This window comes from Oncorhynchus keta, unplaced genomic scaffold (genome assembly GCF_023373465.1).
Source record: "Oncorhynchus keta strain PuntledgeMale-10-30-2019 unplaced genomic scaffold, Oket_V2 Un_scaffold_5155_pilon_pilon, whole genome shotgun sequence".
Classification (NCBI taxonomy): Eukaryota; Metazoa; Chordata; class Actinopteri; order Salmoniformes; family Salmonidae; genus Oncorhynchus; species Oncorhynchus keta.
In genome coordinates this window covers 86,779-107,500 of record NW_026290953.1, presented here as the reverse complement: position 1 = coordinate 107,500, position 20,722 = coordinate 86,779, and the positions used below count along the sequence as shown (strand labels likewise).

The following is a 20,722-nucleotide window of genomic DNA, read 5'->3' as shown; positions in this document are numbered from 1 at the left end:
TCCCCAGAGATTCAGGACAACTGGTAGGGCCTGTTCCCCAGAGATTCAGGACAACTGGTAGGGCCTGTTCCCCAGAGATTCAGGACAACTGGTAGGGCCTGTTCCCCAGAGATTCAGGACAAACACAACTGGTAGGGCCTGTTGCCCAGAGATTCAGGACAACTGGTAGGGCCTGTTCCCCAGAGATTCAGGACAACTGGTAGGGCCTGTTCCCCAGAGATTCAGGACAACTGGTAGGGCCTGTTCCCCAGAGATTCAGGACAACTGGTAGGGCCTGTTCCCCAGAGATTCAGGACAACTGGTAGGGCCTGTTCCCCAGAGATTCAGGACAAACACAACTGGTAGGGCCTGTTCCCCAGAGATTCAGGACAAACACAACTGGTAGGGCCTGTTCCCCAGAGATTCAGGACAACTGGTAGGGCCTGTTCCCCAGAGATTCAGGACAACTGGTAGGGCCTGTTCCCCAGAGATTCAGGACAACTGGTAGGGCCTGTTCCCCAGAGATTCAGGACAACTGGTAGGGCCTGTTCCCCAGAGATTCAGGACAACTGGTGGTAGGGCCTGTTCCCAGAGATTCAGGACAACTGGTAGGGCCTGTTCCCCAGAGATTCAGGACAAACACAACTGGTAGGGCCTGTTCCCCAGAGATTCAGGACAACTGGTAGGGCCTGTTCCCCAGAGATTCAGGACAACTGGTAGGGCCTGTTCCCCAGAGATTCAGGACAACTGGTAGGGCCTGTTCCCCAGAGATTCAGGACAACTGGTAGGGCCTGTTCCCCAGAGATTCAGGACAACTGGTAGGGCCTGTTCCCCAGAGATTCAGGACAACTGGTAGGGCCTGTTCCCCAGAGATTCAGGACAACTGGTAGGGCCTGTTCCCCAGAGATTCAGGACAACTGGTAGGGCCTGTTCCCCAGAGATTCAGGACAACTGGTAGGGCCTGTTCCCCAGAGATTCAGGACAACTGGTAGGGCCTGTTCCCCAGAGATTCAGGACAACTGGTAGGGCCTGTTCCCCAGAGATTCAGGACAAACAACTGGTAGGGCCTGTTCCCCAGAGATTCAGGACAAACACAACTGGTAGGGCCTGTTCCCCAGAGATTCAGGACAACTGGTAGGGCCTGTTCCCCAGGGATTCAGGACAACTGGTAGGGCCTGTTCCCCAGAGATTCAGGACAACTGGTAGGGCCTGTTCCCCAGAGATTCAGGACAAACACAACTGGTAGGGCCTGTTCCCCAGAGATTCAGGACAACTGGTAGGGCCTGTTCCCCAGAGATTCAGGACAACTGGTAGGGCCTGTTCCCCAGAGATTCAGGACAACTGGTAGGGCCTGTTCCCCAGAGATTCAGGACAACTGGTAGGGCCTGTTCCCCAGAGATTCAGGACAACTGGTAGGGCCTGTTCCCCAGAGATTCAGGACAACTGGTAGGGCCTGTTCCCCAGAGATTCAGGACAACTGGTAGGGCCTGTTCCCCAGAGATTCAGGACAACTGGTAGGGCCTGTTCCCCAGAGATTCAGGACAACTGGTAGGGCCTGTTCCCCAGAGATTCAGGACAACTGGTAGGGCCTGTTCCCCAGAGATTCAGGACAACTGGTAGGGCCTGTTCCCCAGAGATTCAGGACAAACTGGTAGGGCCTGTTCCCCAGAGATTCAGGACAACTGGTAGGGCCTGTTCCCCAGAGATTCAGGACAACTGGTAGGGCCTGTTCCCCAGAGATTCAGGACAAACACAACTGGTAGGGCCTGTTCCCCAGAGATTCAGGACAAACACAACTGGTAGGGCCTGTTCCCCAGAGATTCAGGACAACTGGTAGGGCCTGTTCCCCAGAGATTCAGGACAACTGGTAGGGCCTGTTCCCAGAGATTCAGGACAACTGGTAGGGCCTGTTCCCCAGAGATTCAGGACAACTGGTAGGGCCTGTTCCCCAGGGATTCAGGACAACTGGCAGGGCCTGTTCCCCAGAGATTCAGGACAACTGGTAGGGCCTGTTCCCCAGAGATTCAGGACAACTGGTAGGGCCTGTTCCCCAGAGATTCAGGACAACTGGTAGGGCCTGTTCCCCAGAGATTCAGGACAACTGGTAGGGCCTGTTCCCCAGAGATTCAGGACAACTGGTAGGGCCTGTTCCCCAGAGATTCAGGACAAACACAACTGGTAGGGCCTGTTCCCCAGAGATTCAGGACAACTGGTAGGGCCTGTTCCCCAGAGATTCAGGACAAACACAACTGGTAGGGCCTGTTCCCCAGAGATTCAGGACAAACACAACTGGTAGGGCCTGTTCCCCAGAGATTCAGGAAAACACAACTGGTAGGGCCTGTTCCCCAGAGATTCAGGACAACTGGTAGGGCCTGTTCCCCAGAGATTCAGGACAACTGGTAGGGCCTGTTCCCCAGAGATTCAGGACAAACACAACTGGTAGGGCCTGTTGCCCAGAGATTCAGGACAACTGGTAGGGCCTGTTCCCCAGAGATTCAGGACAAACACAACTGGTAGGGCCTGTTCCCCAGAGATTCAGGACAACTGGTAGGGCCTGTTCCCCAGAGATTCAGGACAACTGGTAGGGCCTGTTCCCCAGAGATTCAGGACAACTGGTAGGGCCTGTTCCCCAGAGATTCAGGACAACTGGTAGGGCCTGTTCCCCAGAGATTCAGGACAAACAACTGGTAGGGCCTGTTCCCCAGAGATTCAGGACAAACACAACTGGTAGGGCCTGTTCCCCAGAGATTCAGGACAACTGGTAGGGCCTGTTCCCCAGAGATTCAGGACAACTGGTAGGGCCTGTTCCCCAGAGATTCAGGACAAACACAACTGGTAGGACCTGTTCCCCAGAGATTCAGGACAACTGGTAGGGCCTGTTCCCCAGAGATTCAGGACAACTGGTAGGGCCTGTTCCCCAGAGATTCAGGACAAACAACTGGTAGGGCCTGTTCCCCAGAGATTCAGGACAAACACAACTGGTAGGGCCTGTTCCCCAGAGATTCAGGACAACTGGTAGGGCCTGTTCCCCAGAGATTCAGGACAACTGGTAGGGCCTGTTCCCCAGAGATTCAGGACAACTGGTAGGGCCTGTTCCCCAGGGATTCTATATTTTTAGTTCAGGACTAGGCTTAATCTGTGTCTGGGAAACTGTCCCAGAGTCTTCCATCTCCTGTCATCTCAGTGGACCTCACCTTTCTTCTTCCTGTTGTACTGCTGGGGGGCGGTCCATCCGTACAGTCCGTCGCCAGGCTCCTCCCCTCCCAGCACCGTGTCGTAGTTAGACATGATGTCTCTGTGGTAGATGTCCTCGTCATCGTCCTCCATCGCACCCACACCAAACCCCTGGAGGGGGGTCAAAAGGTCAAGGGTCAAGCAGAGGCTAAGTATCCCAGAGCACCTGACAAGTAACAACCAAACAATACAGAGAGCTGTCAGACAGTGTTTTCTCTACTATTAGAGCTGACACAACAGTCAGACAGTGTTTTCTCTACTATTAGAGCTGACACAACAGTCAGACAGTGTTTTCTCTACTATTAGAGCTGACACAACAGTCAGACAGTGTTTTCTCTACTATTAGAGCTGACACAACAGTCAGACAGTGTTTTCTCTACTATTAGAGCTGACACAACAGTCAGACAGTGTTTTCTCTACTATTAGAGCTGACACAACAGTCAGACAGTGTTTTCCCTACTATTAGAGCTGACACAACAGTCAGACAGTGTTTTCTCTACTATTAGAGCTGACACAACAGTCGGACAGTGTTTTCCCTACTATTAGAGCTGACAACAGTCAGACAGTGTTTTCTCTACTATTAGAGCTGACACAACAGTCAGACAGTGTTTTCTCTACTATTAGAGCTGACACAACAGTCAGACAGTGTTTTCTCTACTATTAGAGCTGACACAACAGTCAGACAGTGTTTTCCCTACTATTAGAGCTGACACAACAGTCAGACAGTGTTTTCCCTACTATTAGAGCTGACACAACAGTCAGACAGTGTTTTCCCTACTATTAGAGCTGACACAACAGTCAGACAGTGTTTTCTCTACTATTAGAGCTGACACAACAGTCAGACAGTGTTTTCCCTACTATTAGAGCTGACACAACAGTCAGACAGTGTTTTCCCTACTATTAGAGCTGACACAACAGTCAGACAGTGTTTTCCCTACTATTAGAGCTGACACAACAGTCAGACAGTGTTTTCCACTATTACCTGACACAACAGTCAGACAGTGTTTTCTCTACTATTAGAGCTGACAACAGTCAGACAGTGTTTTCCCTACTATTAGAGCTGACACAACAGTCAGACAGTGTTTTCCCTACTATTAGAGCTGACACAACAGTCAGACAGTGTTTTCCCTACTATTAGAGCTGACACAACAGTCAGACAGTGTTTTCCCTACTATTAGAGCTGACACAACAGTCAGACAGTGTTTTCCCTACTATTAGAGCTGACACAACAGTCAGACAGTGTTTTCCCTACTATTAGAGCTGACACAACAGTCAGACAGTGTTTTCCCTACTATTAGAGCTGACACAACAGTCAGACAGTGTTTGCCCTACTATTAGAGCTGACACAACAGTCAGACAGTGTTTTCCCTACTATTAGAGCTGACACAACAGTCAGACAGTGTTTTCCCTACTATTAGAGCTGACACAACAGTCAGACAGTGTTTTCTCTACTATTAGAGCTGACACAACAGTCAGACAGTGTTTTCCCTACTATTAGAGCTGACACAACAGCCAGACAGTGTTTTCTCTACTATTAGAGCTGACACAACAGTCAGACAGTGTTTTCCCTACTATTAGAGCTGACACAACAGTCAGACAGTGTTTTCCCTACTATTAGAGCTGACACAACAGTCAGACAGTGTTTGCCCTACTATTAGAGCTGACACAACAGTCAGACAGTGTTTTCCCTACTATTAGAGCTGACACAACAGCCAGACAGTGTTTTCTCTACTATTAGAGCTGACACAACAGTCAGACAGTGTTTTCCCTACTATTAGAGCTGACACAACAGTCAGACAGTGTTTTCCCTACTATAACACACAGGGTACACGCCACGGACCTGACCAACTAAACAAAACAACGAGAGACACACGTATCCATACAAACCTGTCCTGCCACTCCTCCTCTGCGTCTTCGTCCCTTCCTGTCCTCTCCAAACAGGCTGTTGGTCCTGTCTGAGTCCATAGTGAACAGGTTGATGTGACCCGCGCCCGGACCCCCCCTCAGGGCCGCCAGGGGGTTCAGACCCCGGTAGCCCAGGCCGTGGAGGTCCACTTTAGGGGTGAAGTCTATAGGAGTCACGTCTTTAGGAGCGAAGGTCACGTTCTCAGGGACGAACTCTCCGTCCTCCTCATCCTGTGGTTTAACAGTAGGGGATGAATCACATTGTCTTTGCAGTGGTGGGAGGGGTAAACGTCAAGTCGCCTATTTTAGGGGACTTTTGTTATAGTTTAAATGGTTTTATCAAGGTAATTAGTTTCGTGATTGTTGACAGTGCCACCGTCAGCGTCTGACAGCGCCACCTCCTGCCTCTGACTAACAAACTACATATCCACAGCCATTGGAGGCTGAGGAGTCTACACTGCTGATTGGACAGGAAGTAGTGACTACTGGGGTATCGGGTTACATACAACAGCCATTGATTGGGAGTCCCTGCCTTAACACTGATTAGAGTCTACTGGTGACTATGGGGTATCGGGTTACATATCCACAGCCATTGGAGGCTTGGGAGTCCCGCCTTAACACTCCTTCGCTGCTAAGCTGAGTCTACTTCAGCAACAGGAAGTAGTTCCACTGTTCTACAACAAACTACATATCGCTGCTAAGCTGAGAGTCTACTGCAGGGACAGGAAGTAGTTCTACAACAAACTACATATCGCTGCTAAGCTGAGAGTCTACTGCAGGGACAGGAAGTAGTTCTACAACAAACTACATATCGCTGCTAAGCTGAGAGTCTACTGCAGGGACAGGAAGTAGTTCTACAACAAACTACATATCGCTGCTAAGCTGAGAGTCTACTGCAGGGACAGGAAGTAGTTCCACTGTTCTACAACAAACTACATATCGCTGCTAAGCTGAGAGTCTACTGCAGGGACAGGAAGTAGTTCTACAACAAACTACATATCGCTGCTAAGCTGAGAGTCTACTGCAGTGACAGGAAGTAGTTCTACAACAAACTACAACAAACACAATTTGAAAACAAAACCACTGTGTTACCTGTGATCCCGATGAACCGTTGGGAGGCGAGGCCGAGCCGAACGCCCTTGTTGCAGAATCTGTAAAAGAGAAATAACCATTTTTAGAATGATTTAAATTCACAAGCTAAAAGGGTTAAACAGTACTTTGTTGAGAGTAGAGTCCCATCAGTCTATACAACATATTAGGCTCCAAACGTTGCTGCTTCGACAGTCAGAGGCTGAGTAACCCACCTGCTCTCTGCTTACACAGCCTCCTCTTCACCCTGGGCCCAACCCCCTGGCCGTCCTTCCAGCCCATCTTCCTCAGTAACTCCACCCCCATGGAGGACCTGCCAGGAGTCAACAAGGACCGCAGAGTAGAAATATACGAGTGGTTTCGCCTGATCTTGAATCAGTTATACCATTTAGCTCACTGAGTACCAGGGACTGTGTCAAGAGTCACAGAGTAGTTTGGCTGATCTAGAATCAGTTATACCATTTAGCTCACTGAGTACCAGGGGCTGTGTCAAGAGTCACAGAGTAGTTCTGCTGATCTAGAATCAGTTATACCATTTAGCTCACTGAATACCAGGGACTGTGTCAAGAGGAGTAGTTCTGCTGATCTAGAATCAGTTATACCATTTAGCTCATTGAGTACCAGGGGCTGTGCCAAGAGTCACAGAGTAGTTAGGCTGATCTAGAATCAGTTATACCATTTAGCTCACAATGAATTACTGCATGGCCAGAGAGGTCCTGATTGTAGAAAAGCCCCGGAGACATACAGGCCCAGAGTGACCACATCTGTTCAGCCCGGTGGATAGTTACCTAGCTGGAGCCACCAAGTCTTCCAGCACAGAGTCCCCTGGGATAGGGGCTGAAAGAGAGGTGATGGCTCTGGCCTTGTCTCTGATCACATCCTTCCTGCCGGAGGCGAAGTCAGCTGTAGTGGTGATTTGTCTGGGGGCGATGCCGTGGTCCCCCAGATCCTGAGGAGACGGAACACATTCACATCCCATGTTGTCATGTTGGTCCACAAAGGGAAACGGTTGTGGTGCTGACAAAGTTCTTATTTAGTCCGTGATGTGGTCTCTAGAATGTATAATGTGGTCTCTAGAATGTATAATGTGTTCTCCAGAATGTATAATGTGTTCTCTAGAATGTATAATGTGTTCTCTAGAATGTATAATGTGGTCCCTAGAATGTATAATGTGTTCTCTAGAATGTATAATGTGTTCTCTAGAATGTATAATGTGTTCTCTAGAATGTATAATGTGTTCTCTAGAATGTATAATGTGTTCCCTAGAATGTATAATGTGTTCTCTAGAATGTATAATGTGTTCTCTAGAATGTATAATGTGTTCTCTAGAATGTATAATGTGTTCTCTAGAATGTATAATGTGTTCTCTAGAATGTATAATGTGTTCTCTAGAATGTATAATGTGGTCTCTAGAATGTATAATGTGGTCTCTAGAATGTATAATGTGGTCTCTAGAATGTATAATGTGTCTCTAGAATGTATAATGTGTTCTCTAGAATGTATAATGTGTTCTCTAGAATGTATAATGTGTCTCTAGAATGTATAATGTGTCTCTAGAATGTATAATGTGGTCTCTAGAATGTATAATGTGTTCTCTAGAATGTATAATGTGTTCTCTAGAATGTATAATGTGTTCTCTAGAATGTATAATGTGTTCTCTAGAATGTATAATGTGTTCTCTAGAATGTATAATGTGTTCTCTAGAATGTATAATGTGTTCTCTAGAATGTATAATGTGGTCTCTAGAATGTATAATGTGGTCTCTAGAATGTATAATGTGGTCCCTAGAATGTATAATGTGTTCTCTAGAATGTATAATGTGTTCTCTAGAATGTATAATGTGTTCTCTAGAATGTATAATGTGGTCTCTAGAATGCATAATGTGGTCCCTAGTATGTATAATGTGTTCTCTAGAATGTATAATGTGTTCTCTAGAATGTATAATGTGTTCTCTAGTATGTATAATGTGTTCTCTAGAATGTATAATGTGGTCTCTAGAATGTATAATGTGGTCCCTAGAATGTATAATGTGTTCTCTAGAATGTATAATGTGTTCTCTAGAATGTATAATGTGGTCTCTAGAATGTATAATGTGGTCCCTAGAATGTATAATGTGTTCTCTAGAATGTATAATGTGTTCTCTAGAATGTATAATGTGTTCTCTAGAATGTATAATGTGGTCTCTAGAATGTATAATGTGTTCTCTAGAATGTATAATGTGTTCTCTAGAATGTATAATGTGTTCTCTAGAATGTATAATGTGTTCTCTAGAATGTATAATGTGTTCTCTAGAATGTATAATGTGTTCTCTAGAATGTATAATGTGTTCTCTAGAATGTATAATGTGTTCTCTAGAATGTATAATGTGTTCTCTAGAATGTATAATGTGGTCTTTAGAATGTATAATGTGGTCCCTAGAATGTATAATGTGGTCCCTAGAATGTATAATGTGTTCTCTAGAATGTATAATGTGTTCTCTAGAATGTGTAATGTGTTCTCTAGAATGTATAATGTGTTCTCTAGAATGTATAATGTGTTCTCTAGAATGTGTAATGTGTTCTCTAGAATGTATAATGTGTTCTCTAGAATGTGTAATGTGTTCTCTAGAATGTATAATGTGTTCTCTAGAATGTATAATGTGTTCTCTAGAATGTATAATGTGTTCTCTAGAATGTATAATGTGTTCTCTAGAATGTATAATGTGTTCTCTAGAATGTATAATGTGTTCTCTAGAATGTATAATGTGTTCTCTAGAATGTATAATGTGTTCTCTAGAATGTATAATGTGTTCTCTAGAATGTATAATGTGTTCTCTAGAATGTATAATGTGTTCTCTAGAATGTATAATGTGTTCTCTAGAATGTATAATGTGTTCTCTAGAATGTATAATGTGGTCTCTAGAATGTATAATGTGTTCTCTAGAATGTATAATGTGTTCTCTAGAATGTATAATGTGGTCTCTAGAATGTATAATGTGTTCTCTAGAATGTATAATGTGTTCTCTAGAATGTATAATGTGTTCTCTAGAATGTATAATGTGTTCTCTAGAATGTATAATGTGTTCTCTAGAATGTATAATGTGTTCTCTAGAATGTATAATGTGTTCTCTAGAATGTATAATGTGTTCTCTAGAATGTATAATGTGTTCTCTAGAATGTATAATGTGTTCTCTAGAATGTATAATGTGTTCTCTAGAATGTATAATGTGTTCTCTAGAATGTGTAATGTGTTCTCTAGAATGTATAATGTGTTCTCTAGAATGTATAATGTGTTCTCTAGAATATATAATGTGGTCTCTAGAATGTATAATGTGTTCTCTAGAATGTATAATGTGTTCTCTAGAATGTGTAATGTGTTCTCTAGAATGTGTAATGTGTTCTCTAGAATGTATAATGTGTTCTCTAGAATGTATAATGTGGTCCCTAGTATGTATAATGTGTTCTCTAGAATGTATAATGTGTTCTCTAGAATGTATAATGTGTTCTCTAGTATGTATAATGTGTTCTCTAGAATGTATAATGTGGTCTCTAGAATGTATAATGTGGTCCCTAGAATGTATAATGTGTTCTCTAGAATGTATAATGTGTTCTCTAGAATGTATAATGTGGTCTCTAGAATGTATAATGTGGTCCCTAGAATGTATAATGTGTTCTCTAGAATGTATAATGTGTTCTCTAGAATGTATAATGTGTTCTTTAGAATGTATAATGTGGTCTCTAGAATGTATAATGTGTTCTCTAGAATGTATAATGTGTTCTCTAGTATGTATAATGTGTTCTCTAGAATGTATAATGTGTTCTCTAGAATGTATAATGTGTTCTCTAGAATGTATAATGTGTTCTCTAGAATGTATAATGTGTTCTCTAGAATGTATAATGTGTTCTCTAGAATGTATAATGTGGTCCCTAGAATGTATAATGTGGTCTTTAGAATGTATAATGTGGTCCCTAGAATGTATAATGTGGTCCCTAGAATGTATAATGTGTTCTCTAGAATGTATAATGTGTTCTCTAGAATGTGTAATGTGTTCTCTAGAATGTATAATGTGTTCTCTAGAATGTATAATGTGTTCTCTAGAATGTGTAATGTGTTCTCTAGAATGTATAATGTGTTCTCTAGAATGTATAATGTGTTCTCTAGAATGTATAATGTGTTCTCTAGAATGTAATGTGTTCTCTAGAATGTAATGTGTTCTCTAGAATGTATAATGTGTTCTCTAGAATGTATAATGTGTTCTCTAGAATGTATAATGTGTTCTCTAGAATGTATAATGTGTTCTCTAGAATGTATAATGTGTTCTCTGTATAATGTGTTCTCTAAATGTATAATGTGTTCTCTAGAATGTATAATGTGTTCTCTAGAATGTATAATGTGTTCTCTAGAATGTATAATGTGTTCTCTAGAATGTATAATGTGTTCTCTAGAATGTATAATGTGTTCTCTAGAATGTATAATGTGTTCTCTAGAATGTATAATGTGTTCTCTAGAATGTATAATGTGTTCTCTAGAATGTATAATGTGTTCTCTAGAATGTATAATGTGTTCTCTAGAATGTATAATGTGTTCTCTAGAATGTATAATGTGTTCTCTAGAATGTATAATGTGTTCTCTAGAATGTATAATGTGTTCTCTAGAATGTATAATGTGTTCTCTAGAATGTATAATGTGTTCTCTAGAATGTATAATGTGTTCTCTAGAATGTATAATGTGTTCTCTAGAATGTATAATGTGTTCTCTAGAATGTATAATGTGTTCTCTAGAATGTATAATGTGTTCTCTAGAATGTATAATGTGTTCTCTAGAATGTATAATGTGGTCTCTAGAATGTATAATGTGTTCTCTAGAATGTATAATGTGTTCTCTAGAATGTGTAATGTGTTCTCTAGAATGTATAATGTGTTCTCTAGAATGTATAATGTGTTCTCTAGAATGTATAATGTGTTCTCTAGAATGTATAATGTGTTCTCTAGAATGTATAATGTGGTCTCTAGAATGTATAATGTGTTCTCTAGAATGTATAATGTGTTCTCTAGAATGTATAATGTGTTCTCTAGAATGTATAATGTGTTCTCTAGAATGTATAATGTGTTCTCTAGAATGTATAATGTGTTCTCTAGAATGTATAATGTGTTCTCTAGAATGTATAATGTGTTCTCTAGAATGTATAATGTGTTCTCTAGAATGTATAATGTGTTCTCTAGAATGTATAATGTGTTCTCTAGAATGTATAATGTGTTCTCTAGAATGTATAATGTGTTCTCTAGAATGTATAATGTGTTCTCTAGAATGTATAATGTGTTCTCTAGAATGTATAATGTGTTCTCTAGAATGTATAATGTGTTCTCTAGAATGTATAATGTGTTCTCTAGAATGTATAATGTGTTCTCTAGAATGTATAATGTGTTCTAGAATGTATAATGTGTTCTAGAATGTATAATGTGTTCTCTAGAATGTATAATGTGTTCTCTAGAATGTATAATGTGTTCTCTAGAATGTATAATGTGTTCTCTAGAATGTATAATGTGTTCTCTAGAATGTATAATGTGTTCTCTAGAATGTATAATGTGTTCTCTAGAATGTATAATGTGGTCTCTAATGTATAATGTGTTCTCTAGAATGTATAATGTGGTCTCTAGAATGTATAATGTGTTCTCTAGAATGTATAATGTGTTCTCTAGAATGTATAATGTGTCTCTAGAATGTATAATGTGTTCTCTAGAATGTATAATGTGTTCTCTAGAATGTATAATGTGTTCTCTAGAATGTATAATGTGTTCTCTAGAATGTATAATGTGGTCTCTAGAATGTATAATGTGTTCTCTAGAATGTATAATGTGTTCTCTAGAATGTATAATGTGTTCTCTAGAATGTATAATGTGTTCTCTAGAATGTATAATGTGTTCTCTAGAATGTATAATGTGTTCTCTAGAATGTATAATGTGTTCTCTAGAATGTATAATGTGTTCTCTAGAATGTATAATGTGTTCTCTAGAATGTAATGTGTTCTCTAGAATGTATAATGTGTTCTCTAGAATGTATAATGTGTTCTCTAGAATGTATAATGTGTTCTCTAGAATGTATAATGTGTTCTCTAGAATGTATAATGTGTTCTCTAGAATGTATAATGTGTTCTCTAGAATGTATAATGTGTTCTCTAGAATGTATAATGTATAGAATGTATAATGTGTCTCTAGAATGTATAATGTGTTCTCTAGAATGTATAATGTGGTCTCTAGAATGTATAATGTGGTCTCTAGAATGTATAATGTGTTCTCTAGAATGTATAATGTGTTCTCTAGAATGTATAATGTGTTCTTTAGAATGTATAATGTGTTCTCTAGAATGTATAATGTGTTCTCTAGAATGTATAATGTGTTCTCTAGAATGTATAATGTGTTCTCTAGAATGTATAATGTGTTCTCTAGAATGTATAATGTGTTCTCTAGAATGTATAATGTGTTCTCTAGAATGTATAATGTGTCTCTAGAATGTATAATGTGTTCTCTAGAATGTATAATGTGTTCTCTAGAATGTATAATGTGTCTCTAGAATGTATAATGTGTTCTCTAGAATGTATAATGTGGTCTCTAGAATGTATAATGTGGTCTCTAGAATGTATAATGTGTTCTCTAGAATGTATAATGTGTTCTCTAGAATGTACCATGTGGTCTTTAGAATGTATAATGTGTTCTCTAGAATGTATAATGTGTTCTCTAGAATGTATAATGTGTTCTCTAGAATGTATAATGTGTTCTCTAGAATGTATAATGTGTTCTCTAGAATGTATAATGTGTTCTCTAGAATGTATAATGTGTTCTCTAGAATGTATAATGTGGTCTCTAGAATGTATAATGTGGTCTCTAGAATGTATAATGTGGTCTCTAGAATGTATAATGTGTTCTCTAGAATGTATAATGTGGTGTCTAGAATGTATAATGTGTTCTCTAGAATGTATAATGTGTTCTCTAGAATGTATAATGTGTTCTTTAGAATGTATAATGTGGTCTCTAGAATGTATAATGTGTTCTCTAGAATGTATAATGTGTTCTCTAGTATGTATAATGTGTTCTCTAGAATGTATAATGTGTTCTCTAGAATGTATAATGTGTTCTCTAGAATGTATAATGTGTTCTCTAGAATGTATAATGTGTTCTCTAGAATGTATAATGTGTTCTCTAGAATGTATAATGTGGTCCCTAGAATGTATAATGAAATGTATAATGTGTTCCTAGAATGTATAATGTGGTCCCTAGAATGTATAATGTGTTCTCTAGAATGTATAATGTGTTCTCTAGAATGTATAATGTGTTCTCTAGAATGTATAATGTGTTCTCTAGAATGTATAATGTGTTCTCTAGAATGTATAATGTGTTCTCTAGAATGTATAATGTGTTCTCTAGAATGTATAATGTGTTCTCTAGAATGTATAATGTGTTCTCTAGAATGTATAATGTGTTCTCTAGAATGTATAATGTGTTCTCTAGAATGTATAATGTGTTCTCTAGAATGTATAATGTGTTCTCTAGAATGTATAATGTGTTCTCTAGAATGTATAATGTGTTCTCTAGAATGTATAATGTGTTCTCTAGAATGTATAATGTGTTTCTCTAGAATGTATAATGTGTTCTCTAGAATGTATAATGTGTTCTCTAGAATGTATAATGTGTTCTCTAGAATGTATAATGTGTTCTCTAGAATGTATAATGTGTTCTCTAGAATGTATAATGTGTTCTCTAGAATGTATAATGTGGTCTCTAGAATGTATAATGTGTTCTCTAGAATGTATAATGTGTTCTCTAGAATGTATAATGTGTTCTCTAGAATGTATAATGTGTTCTCTAGAATGTATAATGTGTTCTCTAGAATGTATAATGTGTTCTCTAGAATGTATAATGTGTTCTCTAGAATGTATAATGTGTTCTCTAGAATGTATAATGTGTTCTCTAGAATGTATAATGTGTTCTCTAGAATGTATAATGTGTTCTCTAGAATGTATAATGTGTTCTCTAGAATGTATAATGTGTTCTCTAGAATGTATAATGTGTTCTCTAGAATGTATAATGTGTTCTCTAGAATGTATAATGTGTTCTCTAGAATGTATAATGTGTTCTCTAGAATGTATAATGTGTTCTCTAGAATGTATAATGTGTTCTCTAGAATGTATAATGTGTTCTCTAGAATGTATAATGTGTTCTCTAGAATGTATAATGTGTTCTCTAGAATGTATAATGTGTTCTCTAGAATGTATAATGTGTTCTCTAGAATGTATAATGTGTTCTCTAGAATGTATAATGTGGTCTCTAGAATGTATAATGTGTTCTCTAGAATGTATAATGTGTTCTCTAGAATGTATAATGTGTTCTCTAGAATGTATAATGTGTTCTCTAGAATGTATAATGTGTTCTCTAGAATGTATAATGTGTTCTCTAGAATGTAATGTGTTCTCTAGAATGTAATGTGTTCTCTAGAATGTATAATGTGTTCTCTAGAATGTATAATGTGTTCTCTAGAATGTATAATGTGTTCTCTAGAATGTATAATGTGTTCTCTAGAATGTATAATGTGTTCTCTAGAATGTATAATGTGTTCTCTAGAATGTATAATGTGTTCTCTAGAATGTGTGTTCTCTAGAATGTATAATGTGTTCTCTAGAATGTATAATCTCTAGAATGTATGTTCTCTAGAATGTATAATGTGTTCTCTAGAATGTATAATGTGTTCTCTAGAATGTATAATGTGTTCTCTAGAATGTATAATGTGTTCTCTAGAATGTATAATGTGTTCTCTAGAATGTATAATGTGTTCTCTAGAATGTATAATGTGTTCTCTAGAATGTATAATGTGTTCTCTAGAATGTATAATGTGTTCTCTAGAATGTATAATGTGGTCTCTAGAATGTATAATGTGTTCTCTAGAATGTATAATGTGTTCTCTAGAATGTATAATGTGTTCTCTAGAATGTATAATGTGTTCTCTAGAATGTATAATGTGTTCTCTAGAATGTATAATGTGTTCTCTAGAATGTATAATGTGTTCTCTAGAATGTATAATGTGTTCTCTAGAATGTATAATGTGTTCTCTAGAATGTATAATGTGTTCTCTAGAATGTATAATGTGTTCTCTAGAATGTATAATGTATTCTCTAGAATGTATAATGTGTTCTCTAGAATGTATAATGTGTTCTCTAGAATGTATAATGTGTTCTCTAGAATGTATAATGTGTTCTCTAGAATGTATAATGTGTTCTCTAGAATGTATAATGTGTTCTCTAGAATGTATAATGTGTTCTCTAGAATGTATAATGTGTTCTCTAGAATGTATAATGTGTTCTCTAGAATGTATAATGTGTTCTCTAGTGTATAATGTCTCTAGAATGTATAATGTGTTCTCTAGAATGTATAATGTGTTCTCTAGAATGTATAATGTGGTCTCTAGAATGTATAATGTGTTCTCTAGAATGTATAATGTGTTCTCTAGAATGTATAATGTGTTCTCTAGAATGTATAATGTGGTCTCTAGAATGTATAATGTGGTCTCTAGAATGTATAATGTGTTCTCTAGAATGTATAATGTGTTCTCTAGAATGTATAATGTGGTCTCTAGAATGTATAATGTGTTCTCTAGAATGTATAATGTGTTCTCTAGAATGTACCATGTGGTCTTTAGAATGTATAATGTGTTCTCTAGAATGTATAATGTGTTCTCTAGAATGTATAATGTGTTCTCTAGAATGTATAATGTGTTCTCTAGAATGTATAATGTGTTCTCTAGAATGTATAATGTGTTCTCTAGAATGTATAATGTGTTCTCTAGAATGTATAATGTGGTCTCTAGAATGTATAATGTGGTCTCTAGAATGTATAATGTGGTCTCTAGAATGTATAATGTGTTCTCTAGAATGTATAATGTGTTCTCTAGAATGTATAATGTGGTCTCTAGAATGTATAATGTGTTCTCTAGAATGTATAATGTGGTCTCTAGAATGTATAATGTGTTCTCTAGAATGTATAATGTGTTCTCTAGAATGTATAATGTGTTCTCTAGAATGTATAATGTGTTCTCTAGAATGTATAATGTGTTCTCTAGAATGTATAATGTGTTCTCTAGAATGTATAATGTGTTCTCTAGAATGTATAATGTGTTCTCTCTAGAATGTATAATGTGTTCTCTAGAATGTATAATGTGTTCTCTAGAATGTATAATGTGTTCTCTAGAATGTATAATGTGTTCTCTAGAATGTATAATGTGTTCTCTAGAATGTATAATGTGTTCTCTAGAATGTATAATGTGAATGTCTCTAGAATGTATAATGTGTTCTCTAGAATGTATAATGTGTTCTCTAGAATGTATAATGTGTTCTCTAGAATGTATAATGTGTTCTCTAGAATGTATAATGTGTTCTCTAGAATGTATAATGTGGTCTCTAGAATGTATAATGTGTTCTCTAGAATGTATAATGTGTTCTCTAGAATGTATAATGTGTTCTCTAGAATGTATAATGTGTTCTCTAGAATGTATAATGTGTCTCTAGAATGTATAATGTGTTCTCTAGAATGTATAATGTGTTCTCTAGAATGTATAATGTGTTCTCTAGAATGTATAATGTGTTCTCTAGAATGTATAATGTGTTCTCTAGAATGTATAATGTGTTCTCTAGAATGTATAATGTGTCTCTAGAATGTATAATGTGTTCTCTAGAATGTATAATGTGTTCTCTAGAATGTATAATGTGTTCTCTAGAATGTATAATGTGTTCTCTAGAATGTATAATGTGTTCTCTAGAATGTATAATGTGTTCTCTAGAATGTATAATGTGTTCTCTAGAATGTATAATGTGTTCTCTAGAATGTATAATGTGTTCTCTAGAATGTATAATGTGTTCTCTAGAATGTATAATGTGTTCTCTAGAATGTATAATGTGTTCTCTAGAATGTATAATGTGTTCTCTAGAATGTATAATGTGTTCTCTAGAATGTATAATGTGTTCTCTAGAATGTATAATGTGTTCTCTAGAATGTATAATGTGTTCTCTAGAATGTATAATGTGTTCTCTAGAATGTATAATGTGTTCTCTAGAATGTATAATGTGTTCTCTAGAATGTATAATGTGTTCTCTAGAATGTATAATGTGTTCTCTAGAATGTATAATGTGTTCTCTAGAATGTATAATGTGTTCTCTAGAATGTATAATGTGGTCTCTAGAATGTATAATGTGTTCTCTAGAATGTATAATGTGGTCTCTAGAATGTATAATGTGTTCTCTAGAATGTATAATGTGTTCTCTAGAATGTATAATGTGGTCCCTAGAATGTATAATGTGTTCTCTAGAATGTATAATGTGTTCTCTAGAATGTATAATGTGTTCTCTAGAATGTATAATGTGTTCTCTAGAATGTATAATGTGGTCCCTAGAATGTATAATGTGTTCTCTAGAATGTATAATGTATTCTCTAGAATGTATAATGTGTTCTCTAGAATGTATAATGTGTTCTCTAGAATGTATAATGTGGTCTCTAGAATGTATAATGTGTTCTCTAGAATGTATAATGTGTTCTCTAGAATGTATAATGTGTTCTCTAGAATGTATAATGTGTTCTCTAGAATGTATAATGTGTTCTCTAGAATGTATAATGTGGTCTCTAGAATGTATAATGTGTTCTCTAGAATGTATAATGTGTTCTCTAGAATGTATAATGTGGTCTCTAGAATGTATAATGTGTTCTCTAGAATGTATAATGTGTTCTCTAGAATGTATAATGTGTTCTCTAGAATGTATAATGTGGTCTCTAGAATGTATAATGTGGTCTCTAGAATGTATAATGTGTTCTCTAGAATGTATAATGTGGTCTCTAGAATGTATAATGTGGTCTCTAGAATGTATAATGTGTTCTCTAGAATGTATAATGTGTTCTCTAGAATGTACCATGTGGTCTTTAGAATGTATAATGTGTTCTCTAGAATGTATAATGTGTTCTCTAGAATGTATAATGTGTTCTCTAGAATGTATAATGTGTTCTCTAGAATGTATAATGTGTTCTCTAGAATGTATAATGTGTTCTCTAGAATGTATAATGTGTTCTCTAGAATGTATAATGTGGTCTCTAGAATGTATAATGTGGTCTCTAGAATGTATAATGTGGTCTCTAGAATGTATAATGTGTTCTCTAGAATGTATAATGTGTTCTCTAGAATGTATAATGTGGTCCCTAGAATGTATAATGTGTTCTCTAGAATGTATAATGTGGTCTCTAGAATGTATAATGTGTTCTCTAGAATGTATAATGTGGTGTCTAGAATGTATAATGTGTTCTCTAGAATGTATAATGTGTTCTCTAGAATGTATAATGTGTTCTCTAGAATGTATGTGTTCTCTAGAATGTATAATGTGTTCTCTAGAATGTATAATGTGTTCTCTAGAATGTATAATGTGTTCTCTAGAATGTATAATGTGTTCTCTAGAATGTATAATGTGTTCTCTAGAATGTATAATGTGTTCTCTAGAATGTATAATGTGTTCTCTAGAATGTATAATGTGTTCTCTAGAATGTGTAATGTGGTCCCTAGAATGTATAATGTGTTCTCTAGAATGTATAATGTGTTCTCTAGAATGTATAATGTGTTCTCTAGAATGTATAATGTGGTCTCTAGAATGTATAATGTGTTCTCTAGAATGTATAATGTGGTCTCTAGAATGTGTAATGTGGTCTCTAGAATGTATAATGTGTTCTCTAGAATGTATAATGTGTTCTCTAGAATGTATAATGTGTTCTCTAGAATGTATCATGTGGTCTTTAGAATGTATAATGTGTTCTCTAGAATGTATAATGTGTTCTCTAGAATGTATAATGTGTTCTCTAGAATGTATAATGTGTTCTCTAGAATGTATCATGTGTTCTCTAGAATGTATAATGTGTTCTCTAGAATGTATAATGTGTTTTCTTTCAGATTCTAGGTTCCTCGTCATCCGTGACGCGAGTTGAAAGGGAAATAGTTAGTGTGACCAGTCCTTTCATGTATCCTGTTGTTGATGAGATGTCTTGTTAAGGCCTACCTCCTCATCCATGAAGTCCTCTGGCCTGGCATTCTGTCTGCCTGCTTTCTGCTGTCTGGATGAAACAAAGGTTGCTGGAGTCCACCCTGCAGTAGGAAACCAGTAGTGATTCATACCGTCACATATATTATATCAATATTTTACTCCAATTATTAATTTGTAAAAACAAATAGAAATCAAACAGGTAGGTAGCGTTAGGTGGCGCTAGTCCAAACTCTGGTATTGAGCCCTAGGACCGTGCCCCAGGACTACCTGACATGATGGCTCCTTGCTGTCCCCAGTCCACCTGACTGTGCTGCTGCTCCAGTTTCAACTGTTCTGCCTGTGATTATTATTATTTGACCATGCTGGTCATTTATGAACATTTGAACATCTTGGCCATGTTCTGTTATAATCTCCACCCGGCACAGCCGGAAGAGGACTGGCCACCCCACATAGCCTGGTTCCTCTCTAGGTTTCTTCCAAGGTTTTGGCCTTTCTAGGGAGTTTTTCCTAGCCACCGTGCTTCTACACCTGCATTGCTTGCTGTTTGGGGTTTTAGGCTGGGTTTCTGTACAGCACTTTGAGATATCAGCTGATGTACGAAGGGCTATATAAATTAATTTGACTTGACTTGACTATTTTTCATCCTATAGGTTGGTCTCCATCTTGTTCTTAAATAGGGAGCCAACATGTTGTTTTCAGCACTTTCATTTCCCTGACTGATCAGAACTCATTTTCTCACCATCTCTGGTCTCTCTGCAGCAGACATACAGTGAGCAGACATACAGTGAACAGACATACAGTGAGCAGACATACAGTGAGCAGACATACAGTGAGCAGACATACAGTGAGCAGACATACAGTGAACAGACATACAGTGAGCAGACATACAGTGAGCAGACATACAGTGAGCAGACATACAGTGAACAGACATACAGTGAGCAGACATACAGTGAGCAGACATACAGTGAGCAGACATACATTGAGCAGACATACATTGAGCAGACATACAGTGAGCAGACATACAGTGAGCAGACATACAGTGAGCAGACATACAGTGAGCAGACATACAGTGATCAGACATACAGTGAGCAGACATACAGTGAGCAGACATACAGTGAGCAGACATACGGTGAGCAGACATACAGTGAGCAGACATACAGCGAGCAGACATACAGCGAGCAGACATACAGCGAGCAGACATACAGTGAACAGACATACAGTGAGCAGACATACAGTGAACAGACATACAGTGAACAGACATACAGTGAGCAGACATACAGTGAGCAGACATACAGTGAGCAGACATACAGTGAGCAGACATACAGTGAGCAGACATACAGTGAACAGACATACAGTGAGCAGACATACAGTGAACAGACATACAGTGAACAGACATACAGTGAGCAGACATACAGTGAGCAGACATACAGTGAGCAGACATACAGTGAGCAGACATACAGTGAGCAGACATACAGTGAG

At 37.9% G+C, this 20,722-nt stretch overlaps 1 protein-coding gene across 1 annotated transcript in view; it reads right to left on the bottom strand.

Moving 5' to 3' along the window:
• Positions 1–19,507, bottom strand: part of gpatch1 (G patch domain containing 1) — a 52,307-nt gene extending 32,800 nt beyond the window's left edge. Inside the window, exons 1-6 of the mRNA XM_052516568.1 lie at positions 19,259–19,507; positions 6,996–7,156; positions 6,423–6,520; positions 6,211–6,269; positions 5,101–5,349; positions 3,174–3,324 (exon numbers count right to left, since the gene is read on the bottom strand). Coding sequence (XP_052372528.1) covers positions 3,174–3,324; positions 5,101–5,349; positions 6,211–6,269; positions 6,423–6,520; positions 6,996–7,156; positions 19,259–19,372 — 832 coding nt within the window. The 5' untranslated portion in view covers positions 19,373–19,507. The remainder of the gene's footprint in view (positions 1–3,173; positions 3,325–5,100; positions 5,350–6,210; positions 6,270–6,422; positions 6,521–6,995; positions 7,157–19,258) is intronic.
• Positions 19,508–20,722: the final 1,215 nt, after the last annotated feature.